General features: G+C 54.9%; 1 protein-coding gene across 1 annotated transcript; it reads left to right on the top strand.

The window, feature by feature from the left end:
- The first annotated feature begins 561 nt into the window (after window positions 1-561).
- On the top strand, window positions 562-7,098 carry BAK1 (BCL2 antagonist/killer 1). Its single transcript, XM_069563999.1, has 6 exons — window positions 562-972; window positions 2,849-2,928; window positions 3,814-3,949; window positions 4,259-4,402; window positions 5,465-5,645; window positions 5,765-7,098. The coding sequence occupies exons 2-6, from the start codon at window positions 2,859-2,861 to the stop codon at window positions 5,867-5,869; spliced, it is 636 nt and encodes a 211-aa protein (XP_069420100.1). The 5' UTR covers window positions 562-972; window positions 2,849-2,858; the 3' UTR covers window positions 5,870-7,098.
- Window positions 7,099-15,768: the final 8,670 nt, after the last annotated feature.

Here is a 15,768-nt window from a genome sequence, read left to right as displayed (position 1 = left end):
CTGTCCTTGGGAAGCACTCATTCCCCAGCAGCTGCCCTCCCCCTTCCCTCCCTTCTCAGCATCCAGCTGGCACGGGCCCACTGTGCCCCCCTTTCTGCGTACCTGCCCGGCAGATTCAGGGGGACGTCACATTTCCTCTGTGGAAACAACCAAGGTAGGTGCCTGGTGTGCACACTGAATCTCAATTTAGTATTATTCCTGGAGACCTGATTATAAACCCATCTCAGTGACCTTGGGAGAGGCTCCTTAAACCAGCTGAGTCTCAGTCTGATCCCCTGAAAGATGGGTGTGGCCCACTGCACCAACTTCCCAGGGTTGTTCCAAAGTGCGCTTATTTTTAAAATATTTTTTATTTATCTGCACTGTGTCTGAGTTGCAGCAAGTGAACTCTTGGTCGCTACGTGTGGGCTCTAGTTCCCTGACCAAGGATCGAACCCAGATCTCCCTGTGTTGGGAGGACAGAGTCTTAGCCACTGGACCACCAAGGAAGTCCGTCCAAAGGGCTTTTAAAGTGCCTGGCACAGAGTGGGGCTCAAGGAACCGCCCCATCCTGGCTGTTTTGCTGGCACTGATGGAAGGGAGCAGGGGACAGATCAAGAATTAGGGCTGGGAACCAGGGTGGGGGAAAAGCCGTGGGGGAGGAGGAGGGAAGCCACTTTCTCTTGCAGAGCCCAGACCCGCCTCAGGCCACGGGCTGCGGCTTCGCATCCGGCGGCCACCGAGCGACTTCCTCTAGAGGGAGCTGATGGGAGCCGGGAGCCGCCGGCGCCTCTATGATCGCCGCAGCCCCGTGGGTCCCCCAGAGCCGCGTTGGGACCGGCAGAGGCTGCACTCCAGACATCAGGGATCCACTGACTCCCCTTCCTGGAAGCCAGGCGTGGGGACACAACCCTGGGAACAGCCCCTGACCCCTCAGGATCTCTGACCTCCGCCCCGCTGGGCCATCCCGGGCCTGGGCCAGGGTCCGGGGAGGTAAGCCGGGAGAGTCTTGCCCATGCCCCCCTCCCTGGGCAGCCCCAGGCCCAGGGTGAGGTAGGGAGCCCCTGGGGAGCCCGCTGGGGAGGGGGACGCCACTGCGAAGCTTGCCTGGGCGGCTCCACCAACCCTTGACGGTGGGCCGATCCAGATCCAGCCAGGGCTCCCTTGGGCTGCCCCTGAGGCGGCGTCCCCTCTTGCCCTGGCCCTGGCTACCCGAGAATCGCGTGCCAAAGAGCCAGGTCCTTTAGCAGTCTGGGGGATGGGAGTGGAGGTCAGAGTCAAGGTCAAGGGCAGCAGGAGACCGTTCACAGTGCTTCCTGCTGCCCCAGGAGTCCTAAGACCAGGTCAGGATCTGCCCCCTCCTCCCCCCAACTCCAGCAGCATCCTGGGCCTGGCAAACCCAAAAGGTGGGCACAGCGGACTCTCCCCACCAGGAAGTCAGGCCACTTGGATGGGGGCAGAGGAAGTCCCAGGTCAGCTCAGGCCTCTGGCTCTGGGGCGGGTTCCAAGGCTCCACCTCATCCCCAGCCGTGAGCCCCAGGGGTAGTGGGAGAGGGAGTCGAGGTGCAGTTAGCATCCTTCAGCCCTGATGTCCTGGGGGGCACCGTGTTTGGGTACCAAGGGAGGGAGAAAGGCGCCTTGTTTGGGAAGCAGCTTCTAGGATGCGGGGTGCCAGGCTAAGGTCTGTCTTAAGCAGGCGGGGGACCGCAGGCTGCAGGAGGGGCGAGTCCCTTCTCCCTGTCCCTGCCCCCTCGACAGGGAAGGGGTGGGGCGCACAGGTGGGCCCTCCCCACCCTTCTCCTGAGGCCCTTTGGAAAATGGCCCCAGGCCTGGGAGAGGTGGGGTATACAGGCCCTCCCAGGAAGGAGGCGGAACACAGGCCCTCCGGGCGTGTGCTGGGGCCCAGGCTGACCCTCCCGAGGGGGAGGAGAGGGGCTTCCGCCTGGGCGATGGAGGCAGCTTTGGGGTGCGGGGAAATGAGGAGGGTGCAAACTGAAAGTGAAACAGCTTACGTCCAGGAAATACTCACTCTGCCCAGGGCTCACTGAGCTGCCGGGGGTTGTGGCCAGAACCCAGCAAAGGAAGAAAACGGGCCGGAGACAGGAGGGCGAGGGGGGCACGTGGTTTCCTCAGCCGCCTGCTAGGCAGGTGGGGCAAGGGCAGAGGCCGCCGCCGGCAACCGGGAAGCAAGCCTGACAGGAGCGCTGAGGAGAGCACGGACGCGTGTGGAAATTCAGTCACCCTGATGGCTTGACCAGCCCTGTGGCCTGGAGCGTTCCCCGAGCCTCAGTTTTCCCACCTGTGCAGTGGGCATGATGGTGCCTGCCCTGCCATGCTACCCCCGCGTCCCACACCTCCTCCCGCATGTGTGAGGAGGACACCACAGGCGCTCGGGATGTGTGTGGCTAACAGGCCCGAGTTGGAAAACAGGTGTGCTCTGACTAGCTGGGGGGAAGTGGGGCCTTCGGGGACGGCCTTCACGGGTCACTGGTTGGAAGGTAGCGAGTCTGTGGTGGATGTGGACCGGATAGGGTGCAGAGGGCCCCAGCGGCAGCAGAAGGAAACTCCGCCTCTGAAACTCACCTCCCCGGCCCAGGAACGGGGTAACGTGACTAGACAGCCGCTTGGGCACCACTGTGGCCTCCCCACCCCGGGGCCTGCGCTGGTCCCCGGCGGGGGCAGTCTTGGCTGCCTGGCCTTTCTCAGTCCCAGTCTTTCTTGAAGAGCCGCTAGTGAAGTGATAAGTTCCTGGGTCAGTGGGTCTTTCGGGAGGGGGCCCTCCCCGCCTCCATGGGCCGCCAGAGCCCCTGGCCCCATCTCTGCTTTCCCATCTGCCCCCAACACAATCTGAAGCTGCTTTTCTCCCCAGGACCTGAGGAATGGCTTCGGGACAAGGTCCAGGTCCCCCTGGGCAGGGCTGCGATGAGCCTGACCCCTCCTCCGCATCGGGTAAGGGTCTGTCTGCCCCCTCACCCACCTCATGACCACCGGGGCCAGCTGGGGGGTTGGCGAGAGCAGACCTGGACAGCCCCAGGGGCCCGCCTTAGTTTACCCGCCTTGCGCAAAGGAGAGAGCACCTCCCCACCCAGTGCTGGCAGCCCACCGGCTCAGCAGCTGGGGTGCAGGCAAGACCGAGCCCCAAGAGCAGCGCGGGGAAGGACACGTGGAGGCCGAGGGAGGGGGCGGTGAGCCTGCGGAGGACACCCTGCCCTCCCCGGGCAGCCGGGCGGGATGGGTGAGCAGGAGGGAAGGCATGGGGCGCGGCTGTCTTATCCCAGGCTGGAGAAATAAGGAAGTGAGGCAGCTTATCACCCGATCAGGGCTGCTCAACTGGGAGACGGGCTGTTAAGACTCTGGGGAGGAAGGAAGAGAGTGCCCTCATCCAAGGGGACCACCCGGAAGGCTGGCAGCTCTGCCACCCAGCACAGGCTGCTTCCTGGACTTGGGGTTCCGTCTCAGGCCACTCACCATGTCCCAATGTGACTTTCCTGGGCTGCAATTTCAAACTCTGTTTCCCACGTTCCCTAAGCCAAGCCATACGGCCGGGTGCCTTGGACACGAAAAGCCAGAGAGCCAGGCGCCCGGGAATCTGTCCTGGCCACGCTGTTCACTCCAGCCGCGTGACCTTGCGCAGGTTACGCAAACACCGTGCCTCAGTTTCCCCATCTGTAAGCGGGGTAGTCGCCTCCACGAGGCTGCTGTGAGAAGACAGCTCTACTCAGAGTCAGCCCTAGGTGTCACCCGAGGGCTAGAGGAGGGACAGGTGTGTCCCCCAGCAGAGGGAACCCTCCTCCCCAGAGCACTTCCTCCCTGACTCCCGGCTTTGGTCCCCAGAGGAGCAGGTAGCCCGGGATACCGAGGAGGTCTTCCGCAGCTACGTCTTTTACCGCCATCGGCAGGAGCAGGAGGCCGAGGGGGCGGCTGCGCCTACTGACCCAGAGATGGTCACCTTGCACCCAGAGCCTACCAGGTGAGCTGCGGCCTCCTAGACGTGCTGAGAGAAGCAGAGACTCATGCAGGGTCACCGTGCTGGCCCTGGCAGCTGAGCAAGCCTGGGGGCTTCTTCCGCTGCTGCCCTTTTGCATTTGGGTCACCGCTCCCATCCCAGAACCAGCACCCTTTTCAGCACAGCCTGCCCCTTGTGCCCGGGCCCAGCCCTCATGTCTGAGCACACAGTCAGGACTTCCCAGGAGCGGCGCCTGAGGCCAGGGCATCTCGGGCAGGAGCGCTTTGCTGCCAGCCCGAGCCCCAACTCACTGGCCGCCTCCTGATCCTCCAGCACCATGGGGCAGGTGGGCCGCCAGCTCGCCGTCATCGGGGATGACATCAACCGGCGCTACGACACAGAGTTCCAGGCCATGCTGCAGCACCTGCAGCCGACGGCAGACAACGCCTACGAGTACTTCACCAAGATCGCGTCCAGGTAGCCCCGGCCACCGCCCCTCCATGGCGCTGTCCCCACCGCACCAGGCCCTCCCCGTGAAACGGGAGACAGCTTCTCTGCTGGTGTTGGGAGATGTGTTTTCTTTCCCTGCCTCTGCTGTTAACTCACGCGTGGCCTTGGGCCCCTGTCTTTCTCTTCCTAAGCCCAGGCTCCTCATCTTTGTACACAAGGGCACAGCCTTCATGAGCCCTGACACCAACATGAGCTGGTAGATCAGGACTGTGTGTGGGGCGGGGGGCTCGCAGTGGGGTTGTTCCCAGACGTCCCAAGCACTGCTGGGACACAGCTGTCATTCTGATTTGGAGCTACATTTCACACCAAAGATGATTGTTGGACCTGGCTTCAGCCTACCAGGTCCTGAAAATGACTTCCTGATGCTGAGATCTGGCCTCAAGAGACCAGCAGCCTGGGCGAATCCTAGCTTCGCCATTTACTGGCTTCGTGACACATCCTAGCCTTTAGTTTCCTGGTCCGTAAACTAGGGCAAATATGCTTAGGATTGCATGCACTCTTAAAGGTGTCAGCCATTGTCACCATCTGGATTAAGGGAGTCAGTCTCGAGGTAGATTTGAGGCTGAGGGTGAAGGCAGGAACAGGAGATGGAATCAGTGCTCAGAGCTGAACACCCTGCCTGTGTCCTTAGAGGCCACTGCCCACTCCGCTGTGATTCCAAGACTGTCCTAACCTCCTCTTCTGTCCTTTTCTCTCCGCCGTCCCGGGCTGCCAGGCCAGCAGCAGCGCCCACAGGTAATCTCCCCGCTGCCTCCACCCGTCTGCTCTGCCCTCCACGCTCTGCCTTTGTGCCCCAACAGCAGCGCCCCACTCATCTGCCCTCCAAGCTTTCTCCTTTCACAGGGACGCGGGCTCTTCCTGGATCAAGGCCAGGCTGGGGCAGCCTCTGCCCCACCAGTTCACAGCTAAGCCATTTCTGCTTTCCAGCAGGGAAGGGCTAGGGGTGGGGCAGTCCAAAGGGATGGGAGGGGGAGGGAAGTCAAAGAGCCCCCCAGGGGTCTCCAGCAACGGTGTCTCCCCTGCCTGCAGCCTGTTTGAGAGCGGCATCAACTGGGGCCGCGTGGTGGCTCTGCTGGGCTTCGGCTACCGCCTGGCCCTCCACGTCTACCAGCGGGGCCTGACCGGCTTCCTGGGCCAGGTGACCCGCTTCGTGGCCGACTTCGTGCTGCGTCGCTCCATCGCCCGGTGGATCGCGCAGAGGGGTGGCTGGGTGAGTGCCTGAGCATCCGTCAACCCTCCCTGCCGCTGGAGCCGCCCCTCCCAGCCCCACCCCAGGCCCCGGGAGCCACCAGCACCCTCCGCCCATGACCCTTCCTTCTCTCCCGGCAGGTGGCAGCCCTGGACTTGGGGAACGCCCCCATCAAGAACGTAGCCATAGTTCTGGCTGTGGTTTTGTTGGGCCAGTTTGTGGTACGAAGATTCTTCAAGTCATGACTCCTGGAGGGGCCCTTCGGGGTCCTGAGACCCCTGTGTGGACTTTGGCCCCGGCTTGTCCCCTCACCTCCTCTCCAGCAGGGGTGTCCCTCTGCCCCCCATTAAGAGCACAGAAGCTTTAGTAAGTGGGCACTCCAGCTTTGGAGGGCCCCTGCCCAGGGGCATCCATCAGACTGTTGGGTACTCTAACATTGCATGGTGCTAACGGGCCCCCTCTCAGAGGGGGGCGGTGGCCTCTCCCTTAGCTCTCTGGGACCCCCTCAGCCCTGTCTGCTCGGTGCTGGGGAGACTGATAACTTGGGGAAGCAAGAGGCTGGGAACCACTTCTCCCAAGTCGCCGTTAACGATTTTAGCTTTTTATAATACCCTTAGGAGGGCACTCCTCCTTCCCACCACTCTGCCCAAAGCCAGGACGTCTGGGCTGTGGGGGTTAGTAGCTCTACCCTTCCCCAGAATTCAGCAGTTCTGGGAGGTTGAGCTTGAAAGCTGGGCCTGGAGCCCAGTCCTGGCCCTTCCTAAGCACCACATTCCCAGGGAACAGGACTGGGGTGGTGGGGCGGGGGACAAGGTGCTGCTCGGCTCCCGCCCAGTCCCTGCTACCCTCTTCCCCACCTCCGGCCGGCCCATACTGACTTTGCAGGTGGACTCTCAGGGATTCAGGGTGGGGTGGAGTGGGGTGCAGGCCAGAGCTCCTGAGGGCCTCTGTCCCCCCACGTTACCACTTGCTCCCACTCGTCACTACAAGCGCAGCTCGCCACACACCCCCACTCCAGGTAAGGAAGGGAGGGGTCTCGGCTGAGCACACTGCCCCGGCCCCTACCTCACCTGGACTACAGGGTTTAGGACTGCGGCTTGTCATTGTCAGGGAAAGGAGGGGTAGGGAGCGCATCTTGAAGTTTCTGAGTGAGAGAAGGGCTAGAAACACCACTAGGAACCCCAGGGTTGGGGCCCTCCCTTCTGGCCTGGGCACAGTGTAATCTGGGGGTATGCACAGGGGAACTGAGAATACTTGAACCCCACCCCCAACCTCTACCCTCCGAACCCCACACCTGCCTGAGCCCCTCCTGATGGTGAGGTCAAGTGCCTTGTCTATCTTGCACAGCTGAGGGATTCAGAGGTCAGGGGAAAGTTCTTGATTAAACCAAATGCAGGGAGGGGATGCAGAGGGAGCTGCCTGGCCACCTCCCACCCTCTGAGTGTGTCTGAAAATAAACTGCAACCCCCACTCAGACTTGATCCCTTTTGTCTTCTCCACTACCCTCTCTTCATCAGGCTGACTGGGGGAACCTGGGCATGAGTGACTTTCACCTGGTTTGTACTGACGGGTCTCCTCTGGAACCCCCAAAACCCTGTGGAGGGCTGGGTGTGTTTCTCCAGAAGGCTTTGGCCCCTTCCCACTCGCTACCCCCTTCTCCAGGAACTTTCCTCATTTCTTGGGGTTCCAGGCGAGTTTCCCATTCCCACAAGAAGTCAGGGGTCCCCAAACTGCTAGGCTCTGGCTGCAGAGCTGGTGGAGCAGCTGCCCTTGCCTGGGGACCCCCACAGGCCTCGTCTGAACTCTCCCTTCCGGGGACCACCACCCACGCTTGGCTCCACCTGGGACGCAGCATCGCGGCTCCCTCTTCGGCCTGTCCCCCACAGCTCGCACACACACAAGGCTTTTCATTCTAGGAGTTCTCTGCTGCATGGGAGTCCCTATGGGGAGGCAGCCAGGGGTGATAAAAATAACAAGCACGGAGGCGTTTAAATGTTCCAAACCAAGGAAGTCTTTCCAGTCCCGGGCACCCTGGTCTGTTTTCTGACACCTTTCCAAAAGTGGTCACACGCAAGTCCTAAAGGACTCGGGCTTCTCCTTCACTGCCCGAGGGCATCTTGCCAATCCCCTGGGCCCTCCGACTTGGTCTTCAAAGAGCCCATGTTCTGCCCGCAGTCGTTGAGAGGGGACCCTTGCGAGCTGTGGTGGCTGGAAGTGTGGTGGCGACAAGGCCCCTTGCAATTTCCTGCAGGAAAAGCTCGTAGACAGTTTTTATGGAACGCACTCTGCGGAGCTTTATCCCGAGAATTTATCATGCGTGCCCAACAATCAGCAGGTATAGCTATGGTGAGGAGGGTTGTTAAACTCCCATTTTACAGATAAGGAAACTGAGGTACCTGCCCAGAGTCACCGGGTAGAAAGGGCGGGGAGCTGGCACTGGCCATCAGGACACTGCCTCGAGGTTTCACGTGGAGCCCGGAGGGGTAAGGGCCGGGGCCGTTGGTCTCGAGCACAGGTCAGCCACGGGGCGAGGCGGGGAGGCAGGGATAGCCTTATCTGCTGCGCAGGCGGGAACCACGCGACCGCTGAGGACTCCGGGAGGCGTGCGGACTGCCAGGATCAAAGATGGCCGTGGCCGCCTCGGGCGCGCAAGCGTGCCCTCTAGTGGGCGGTGCCTCGGAGCGCACCGCCCACCCAATCCCGGAGGAAAGTTGGAATAAAGGTGGGCGGTGGCGGCTGCTGCGTGGTCTCCACGCTCTCCTGAAAGGCCTGGAGCGCAGCCCGGAAAGGTCATTTGGCCTGTGTCTAGGCTTCCATGGCACCCCGTATTCTTTCAAGATGAAAATGCCAAAAAAGAAATATAAATAACATTCTTAGGGGGGCTCTGGGGGTACAGGGAGCAGATGGGCTTTGTAGGTATTTAAGGGAAGTTAAATTCTTCTCAAGATTTGTGGTTCTTCTGAAACTGTTGCTTCGTCTCCTCCGGAGAGGTCTAGACTCCTTGGTCTGTGGTACCAATGAGATGAGGCAGTGGAGCCTGCCCACGGAAGGAAAAACTCACCTGCTCAGTTGTGCAGGGTCAGTATACATTCCTGCCCCGCCTTGCACCAGCGCCACCTCGCCCCCATCCTGAGCGTACCTTCATGAGTTTGCTAATTTACCTTCACCAATGGCTGATTCATGTCAATGTATGGCAAAACCACTACAATACTGTGATTAGCCTCCAATTAAATAAATTTTTTTTTTAAAATAAAGAAGGTTTATTTTAGGTCACTGGCGGTCCATCCAAATGAGAAAATCCTTCCTTTGCCCAAATCACTTGGTACGTTGTTTGCACAACTTTTTATGGCCTAACCATCTGTGTGTGTGTGTGCGGGCGTGCACCTAGTTGCTCAGTCGAGTTGGACTCTTTGCAACCCCATGGACTGCAGCCCACCAGGCTCCTCATGTCCATGGAATTCTCCATGCAAGAATACTGGAGTGGGTTGCCATGCCCTCCTCCAGGGGATCTTCCCAACCCAGGAATAGATGTAGTCATGTATGGATGTGAGAGTTAGACTGTGAAGAAAGCTGAGCGCCGAAGAATTTGATGCTTTTGAACTGTGGTGTTGGAGAAGACTCTTGAGAGCCCCTTGGACTGCAAGGAGATCCAACCAATCCATCTTAAAGGAGATCAGTCCTGGGTGTTCATTGGAAGGACTGATGCTGAAGCCGAAACTCCAATACTTTGGCCACCTCATGCAAAGAGTTGACTCACTGGAAAAGACCCTGATGATGGGAAGAATTGGGGGCAGGAGGAGAAGGGGATGACAGAGGATGAGATGGCTGGATGGGATCACTGACTCGATGGACATGAGTTTGGGTAAACTCTGGGAGTTGATGAAGGACAGGGAGAGCTGGCGTGCTGCATTTCATGGGGTCGCAAAGAGTCGGACACGACTGAGTGACTGAACTGACTGAACTGAGGTCTCCTGCACTTCAGGAGGATTCTTTACCCTCTGAGCCACCAGAGAAGCCCAACCATCTGAATGGCATTAAAATTAATTCATTAGTTAATTAAAATAAATAAAACAACCATATCCTGCTCCAGTTGTGCACACCAAGGATGTAGAGGCCCAGATCAAAGACACTTGTAAATCTGATTTAGTTCAATCTAAGCAGAACAGATTGTGTGTGTGTGTGTGTGTGTGTGTGTGTGTGTGTGTGAGAGAGAGAGAGAGAGAGAGAGAGTGGCATTATGCGAGATTGCAGGAGGTTTTTAAATGTCCAGGACCAAAAAATCAGCAAAACCCAGGTTATGGGATGTGATCACCAATTGCCAAACACATTAGAAAGGTGAACACCAGACTACTGGGGTATAAACATGGGGGAAGATGAGGGGTTCAGTCCACCAGGTATTAGGAACAAAAAGAAGCAGTCTGGGCTGTGGAGCCCCTGACCGGAAGCAGATCCCTGGCAAAGTGTATAAATGAATCAAAAGAAGAGCAGCCTCACAAGACCAAGATCAAGTGATGGGAAGAAATTGGACTTTTCTGAAAAAGTCAGTAGCTGAAGAGACGAAAGCCACAGAATCCCCCTCCACCAGGAGGGTGGGATTTGGCAACGGATGTAAGCAGGCACCGGTGGATGCCTATGAGTATGTGAGTGTGCTCCTGTGCTTGGGGGCGGGGTAACACGGGAATGGGCATCCATGTTGAAATCAGCATGGAAATGAACATACCACTCAGCTCCACTTAACCAACTCTTCCTTCGCAGTCTTGGAGTCATTCCTGGTGCCCAGTGCCTGAGGTTTTCTGCAGTCTGGCTAAGAAGACAGTTCTTCAAAGGTTTCTGCTCCATCACAGCACTTTTGTAATGACTGGCTGCATGGAAGCTGGGCTCACCAGCCTTCTCATATTTTGACTTGACTCCTCTTTGACCTGACCTCTGACCCTACGGAGAGCAATTTCTCCAAATCATTTCTAGCAGACTGTTGGGCTTCCTCAAGAGTGAGAACATTTTCGTGTTTAATCCCCAGGAGGACCCCACCAGCTGAATCTGGCATGGCCAGCATCTCTGAACTGTGGCTGTTGTGAATCCAGGCACAGGCAGCACTGGGCTGGGCTCTGGGAGGTGGGTTCCCATGTCTACTGAAAAAGATTTCCAGGAACCTAAGTAACACAGCTAGTAGGCTGTGTGCGAGAAGAGATGAGTGCAGGCTAAATCCAAATCCAATCCTGGTGAGGTGGGGGAGTCCGCTGGTTGTGATGTGTAGTGTAACGGACAAGATTATTTTCACATGACCTTGGCTGGCCTGAACAATGGAACTGGCTTGAATTAACCCCCTCCTTCCTTCTGCCAGTGACAGGAGCCACACCCAAGCTCAGCTGACCACTGGACTGGGGGCTAATCAGAGTATTCTGTGCTCCCCTCCTTGGCTGGTTAGGGACATGGTAATATTCACAGGCCAGAGGTATCCAGTTACCGGCATCCTCAGACAATTCCTGTAATGGGCTGGCTCCCTGAATCTAGATTGCGTGTGGTGCCAAGCAGCCTGGTGTTCCTTCATTGACAAGGCTGCTTTCCCATGCCAGCTCTGTACAAAGGCAGACTGATGGCATGAAGCCCTTTGGCTGGAGTGCACACTGTAAGGCAGGACCAGCTACCGCCAGCCTGGCTCACCTCCTCTTGATGAGGTGAGGGTCAGGGGGTGTGGCTGCTTCTCTTATTGACCTTGTTTTCTCTTTCCCCGGCAAAGTTGTGTGTCCTACAGTTTAACTCAAATCTGGCACTTGTCTGCCTGGAGAAAGCATCACATCCCACAAGTTAAGGGCTGAGCCCCTGAAGACTACTCTGACCCCCACCTCAAAGGCCAGTTGCAAGTTCAGATGCTTCTGACAGACCAGCTATAGATCAGAAGCTCCAACAACCCCTTTCTCTGGTTTGATCCATTTGCTAGAATGGTTCAGCGAAGAGCTTGCTTACTAGATTAGTTTAGGGACTTCTGTGGTGGTCCTGTGGCTAAGACACCAGGCTCCCAAAGCAGGCGGCCCAGGTTCAATCCCTGGTCAGGGAACTAGATTCCGCATGCTACAACTAAAAATTTGTACGTCTCACCTAAAGATCCCGTATGCAGTAACTAAGACCTGGGGCAGTCCAATAAATGATGCTTTTTTAAAAAAGAATTCATTTTTTAAAAATGGATTCCTAGTTTATTACAAAGGATATTAAAAGATACAAATGGGGACTTTCCTGGTGGTCCAGTGGCTAAGATGCCACACTCCTAATGCAGGGTGTCTGGCTTCAATCCCTGGTCAGGGAACTGGATCCCACACGCTGCAACTGAACATAGCATGCCGCAACTAAGGTAGAAGGTCCCGCCTCCTGCAAAGAAGTCCTGACTCAGCCAAGTAAGTAAATATTTAAAAATAAAAGGTTCAAGTGAACAAGCAGATGAAGAGATACTTGGGGCCAGGTCTAGAAAAGTCCAGGGCACAAGAGCTTCTGTCCCCGTGGAGTTTGGGGTGTGCCACCCTCCTGGCAGGTGGTCACCAACCAGGAAGCTTTCCCAAACCTCACGGCTCAGAAATTCTTATGGAAGCTTCATTACACGACTACTTGACTAATTTAACCTCCAACCCCTCTCCCCTTCTCCAGAGTGGGAGGATGGGGTTGAAAGTTCTAACTCTCCAATCAAGGTTGGTTCCCCTGGCAACCTGCCCCCATCTGTAGGGGCTTCCCAAAAGTCACCTGATTAACATAAACTCAGATGTGGCTGAAAGGGCCTTGTTATGAATAATAAAATGCAACTTTAAAAAAATGCACCTTAGTATATCGCTCTTATACTACTTAGGAAATGTCAAGGGTTTTAGGTGTTCAGTGCCAGGAATAAGGACAAAAACCAAAGATGTATTTCTTATTATAAATCACAATATCAGAAACCCAATTTCCACACTGTGTGATGCTATGGGATTTTTCTCGGCCTCGGTGCCTATCAGGGGGAGACCCAGAAGGATTTTGTCCATGAGAGACGCCTATTCCCTGCTGCCCAGGGCCCTCCAGGCACACAGCTTCGTCTGTGGGAGGCCCCCAGGCCCATGGCTGCCCTGAGTCAGCACCACGCCTGGAGCATCTCTGCTCCTCACCGCCCCATCTCTGCCTTCCCAGTCCCACTGCCACGGCCTGGGGTGTATCCTCCATGTTCCAGCTTTAGCTAGTGGCCCTTCCTTGGGTTCTACCCTGCTCAATCCCACCACCGCACTTCACAAAACACTGTCTTCACCATGTCGAATCCCCACTTCAAATCCACTGGATCCGCTCTGCTCATCACACAGGCCTCCTCTTTTGCCAATCCCTGGTGGAGGCACTGGGAAGTCAGTGTCTCTCTATCCCCAGGAGCTTCCACGCAAAGGAGGAGGTGCCAAGCAGTGATGATGACTCAAGTGAGAAGTGCCAGGGCAGGGCCGTGGGGTCCCGGAGGAGGTGCTTCAAGCCAGGTCTGGGGGCAAGCCAAGGAGGCTTCTCAGAGGAGGGAACAGACAGGCGTTTGAGACCTTCCCTTTCCTCTGACTCCTACCTGATGGTCCCAGTGCTGTGGGCTTCAAAGCCCCTCCCACTTCCTCCCTGTGCCCCAGTCCACATTTCACAGGGTCTGCTCCCCACCCACCTCCTCTCTGTTTCAACACGCTTCTTCAGACTCTGACATCAGAAGGGCAGCAGAATGTGCTGCTTCAAAATATGACACTTTGGTATTTTGAGCTGTCGTCATTTGAAAAACAGCAAGTACAGGGAAAGGGTTTCTCTGAATCCCCCCCTTCTGTCTAAAGACAGATCCTCCTTTAGGTGAACTGTCATAGATTCCCTTCCCAGGAGTTTCGTCAACCAGAGAAGACTTATTTCTCTTCAAAAAGGAGGCTCGAAGTCCACGTTGTATCAGACAAACTTTGTCACAAACTGTCGTATCTCCCATCTCTTCTCATAAGGGCCCGTTTACCTTCCTTAAAAGTCCTTTACTCTCCCCTGAGAGGCCTATATAAGCCCTCTCTATTAAGATGCCATTTAGGGACTTCCCTGGTGATCCAGTGGCCAAGACTCTGAGCCACAGTGCAGGGGGCCCAGGTTTGATCCCTGCTCAGAGAACTAAAGCCTGCATGCCACAACCAAAATCGAAATTCCAGCATGCTGAAGCTAAGACCTGACACAGCCAAAGAAATAAATTATTTTTTAAAAAATTTAATAAACTTATGAGATGGTATTTAATCCTGAATTGTAAGCTAAATCAGGAAGTTACTCATTTTTCCTTGGTTTATCTCTCAGGTATATAGGGGGTATATATAGATCTCCAGTTCTTCGGATCTTATGGTTAATGTTTTAACCATTAGGTTTTTAACCACTAGTTAGGAAATACATTTAAGTTTTGGGATCTGGGTATAAGTCTTCAGTCTGCTTCTTACATAGCTTTTGGGCCAGTCTCTTTAAATGTAAAACAAAATAAAAATGCATGCTTTCTTTCACTCACTCAACAAACATTTACTGAGTACCAGGAAGGCTCTATAAACCAGAATGGAATGGAATTTAGCTTGAGTATTTGTATTTGTCTTGTCATGTATAGGATTTAAGGGTAGAAACTTTTGAGTTGAAGCTACTGAATTTCATCAATATTGCTAATCAAAACATAGGACCTCATTGTAATCTTCAAAAATATTCTATTATTAATAATAAAATCTGAGTTTTTATTATGTCTGATACATTGCTGTTGCTGTTCAGTTGTTAAGTCATGTTCAACTCTCTGTAACCCCACGGACTGCAGCATGCCAGGCTTCTCTGTCCTCTACTGTCTCCCGGAGTTTGCTCAAATTCATGTTCACTGAGTTGGTGATGCTATCTAAACATCTTATCCTCTGACCCACTTCTCCTTTTGCCTTCAATCTCTCCCAGCATCAGGGGCTTTTCCAATGAGTTCAGCTCTTCACAGCAGGTGGCCAAACTATTAAAGCTTCAGCTTCAGCATTAGCCCTTTCAGTGAATATTCAGGATTGATTTCCTTTAGGATTGACTGGTTGGATCTCCTTGCAGTCCAAGGGACTCTCAAGTATTCTCCAGCACCACAGTTCAAAAGCATCAATTCTTTGGCGTTCAGCCTTCTTTATGGTCCAACTCTCACACCCATACACGACTACTAGAAAAACCATAGCTTTGTATATAGATCCTTGTCAGCAAAATGATGTCTCTGCTTTTTAATACACTGTCTAGGTTTGCCACAGACAAACCTAGGTTTGCTTCTTTCAAGGAGCAAATGTCTTTTAATATCATGTCTGCAGTCACTGTTCACAGTGATTTTGGAGCCCAAGAAAATATAATCTGTCACTGCTTCCACTTTGTCCCTTTCTATTTGCCATGAAGTGATGGGGCCAAAATACATATTATATGTACATGTACATACTATACTCTTTATGTAGTTTATCTTGTTTAATTTTCACAACTTTATGAAATATGCCCATTTAGCAGATAGAGAAATTGAGGTTTAGGATGGTTAAGTAACTCCCAGAGTCTGAGTGAAAAAAACAAGTGTAAATAAAACCCAAATCTGTTTTGTAATTGTCAGCTACAACCTAGCCCTTGCCAAGGGTATTTGCCAGCGACTGAACAAGGGCATCGATCGTCCGCCTCTGCAGAGACCGAACCCTGTGCTGCTGTGGCTGCTGACTTTCAGCGCACCCTGAAGGGAGTTCAGCGTCGACAGTGAGGCACGTTGTGCTCCAGAGAAACTGGTGAAACAGGCTTCAGATAGTTACATATTCTCAGGAACTGATTTCCCCTTGCAGCTCCTCATTTGGGCTTCCCTCATAGCTCAGCTGGTAAAGAATCTGCCTGCAATGCAGGAGACCAGGGTTTGATCCCTGGGCTGGGAAGAACACCTGAAGAAGGAAATGGCAACCCACTCCAGTGTTCTTCCCTAGAGAATCCCATAGACAGAGGAGCCGGGCAGGCCACAGTCAACGGGGTTGCAAGAGTCCAAGAGTCAGACACGACTTAGGGACTAACCCACCACCATGTTCTCAGGCCCTGATGTCATGACCGTTAGGCAGGCTGGTCGGCTCAATGAGGTGCATAACAGCACCGGGGACCTGAGTCATGTTTCCCGTTTTCTTGAAGAACATTCCTT

Source organism: Ovis canadensis, chromosome 20 (assembly GCF_042477335.2).
Source record: "Ovis canadensis isolate MfBH-ARS-UI-01 breed Bighorn chromosome 20, ARS-UI_OviCan_v2, whole genome shotgun sequence".
Taxonomy (NCBI): domain Eukaryota; kingdom Metazoa; phylum Chordata; class Mammalia; order Artiodactyla; family Bovidae; genus Ovis; species Ovis canadensis.
This window is presented reverse-complemented; position numbering and strand designations above follow the sequence as displayed.

Coding starts and splice junctions, on each gene's coding strand:
- BAK1 (XM_069563999.1), top strand. CDS start 2,859: ATGGCTTCGGGACAAGGTCCAGGTCCCCCTGGGCAGGGCTGCGATGAG. Junction 2,929..3,813: donor TGACCCCTCCTCCGCATCGG/GTAAGGGTCTGT, acceptor TTTGGTCCCCAG/AGGAGCAGGTAGCCCGGGAT. Junction 5,646..5,764: donor TCGCGCAGAGGGGTGGCTGG/GTGAGTGCCTGA, acceptor CTCTCCCGGCAG/GTGGCAGCCCTGGACTTGGG.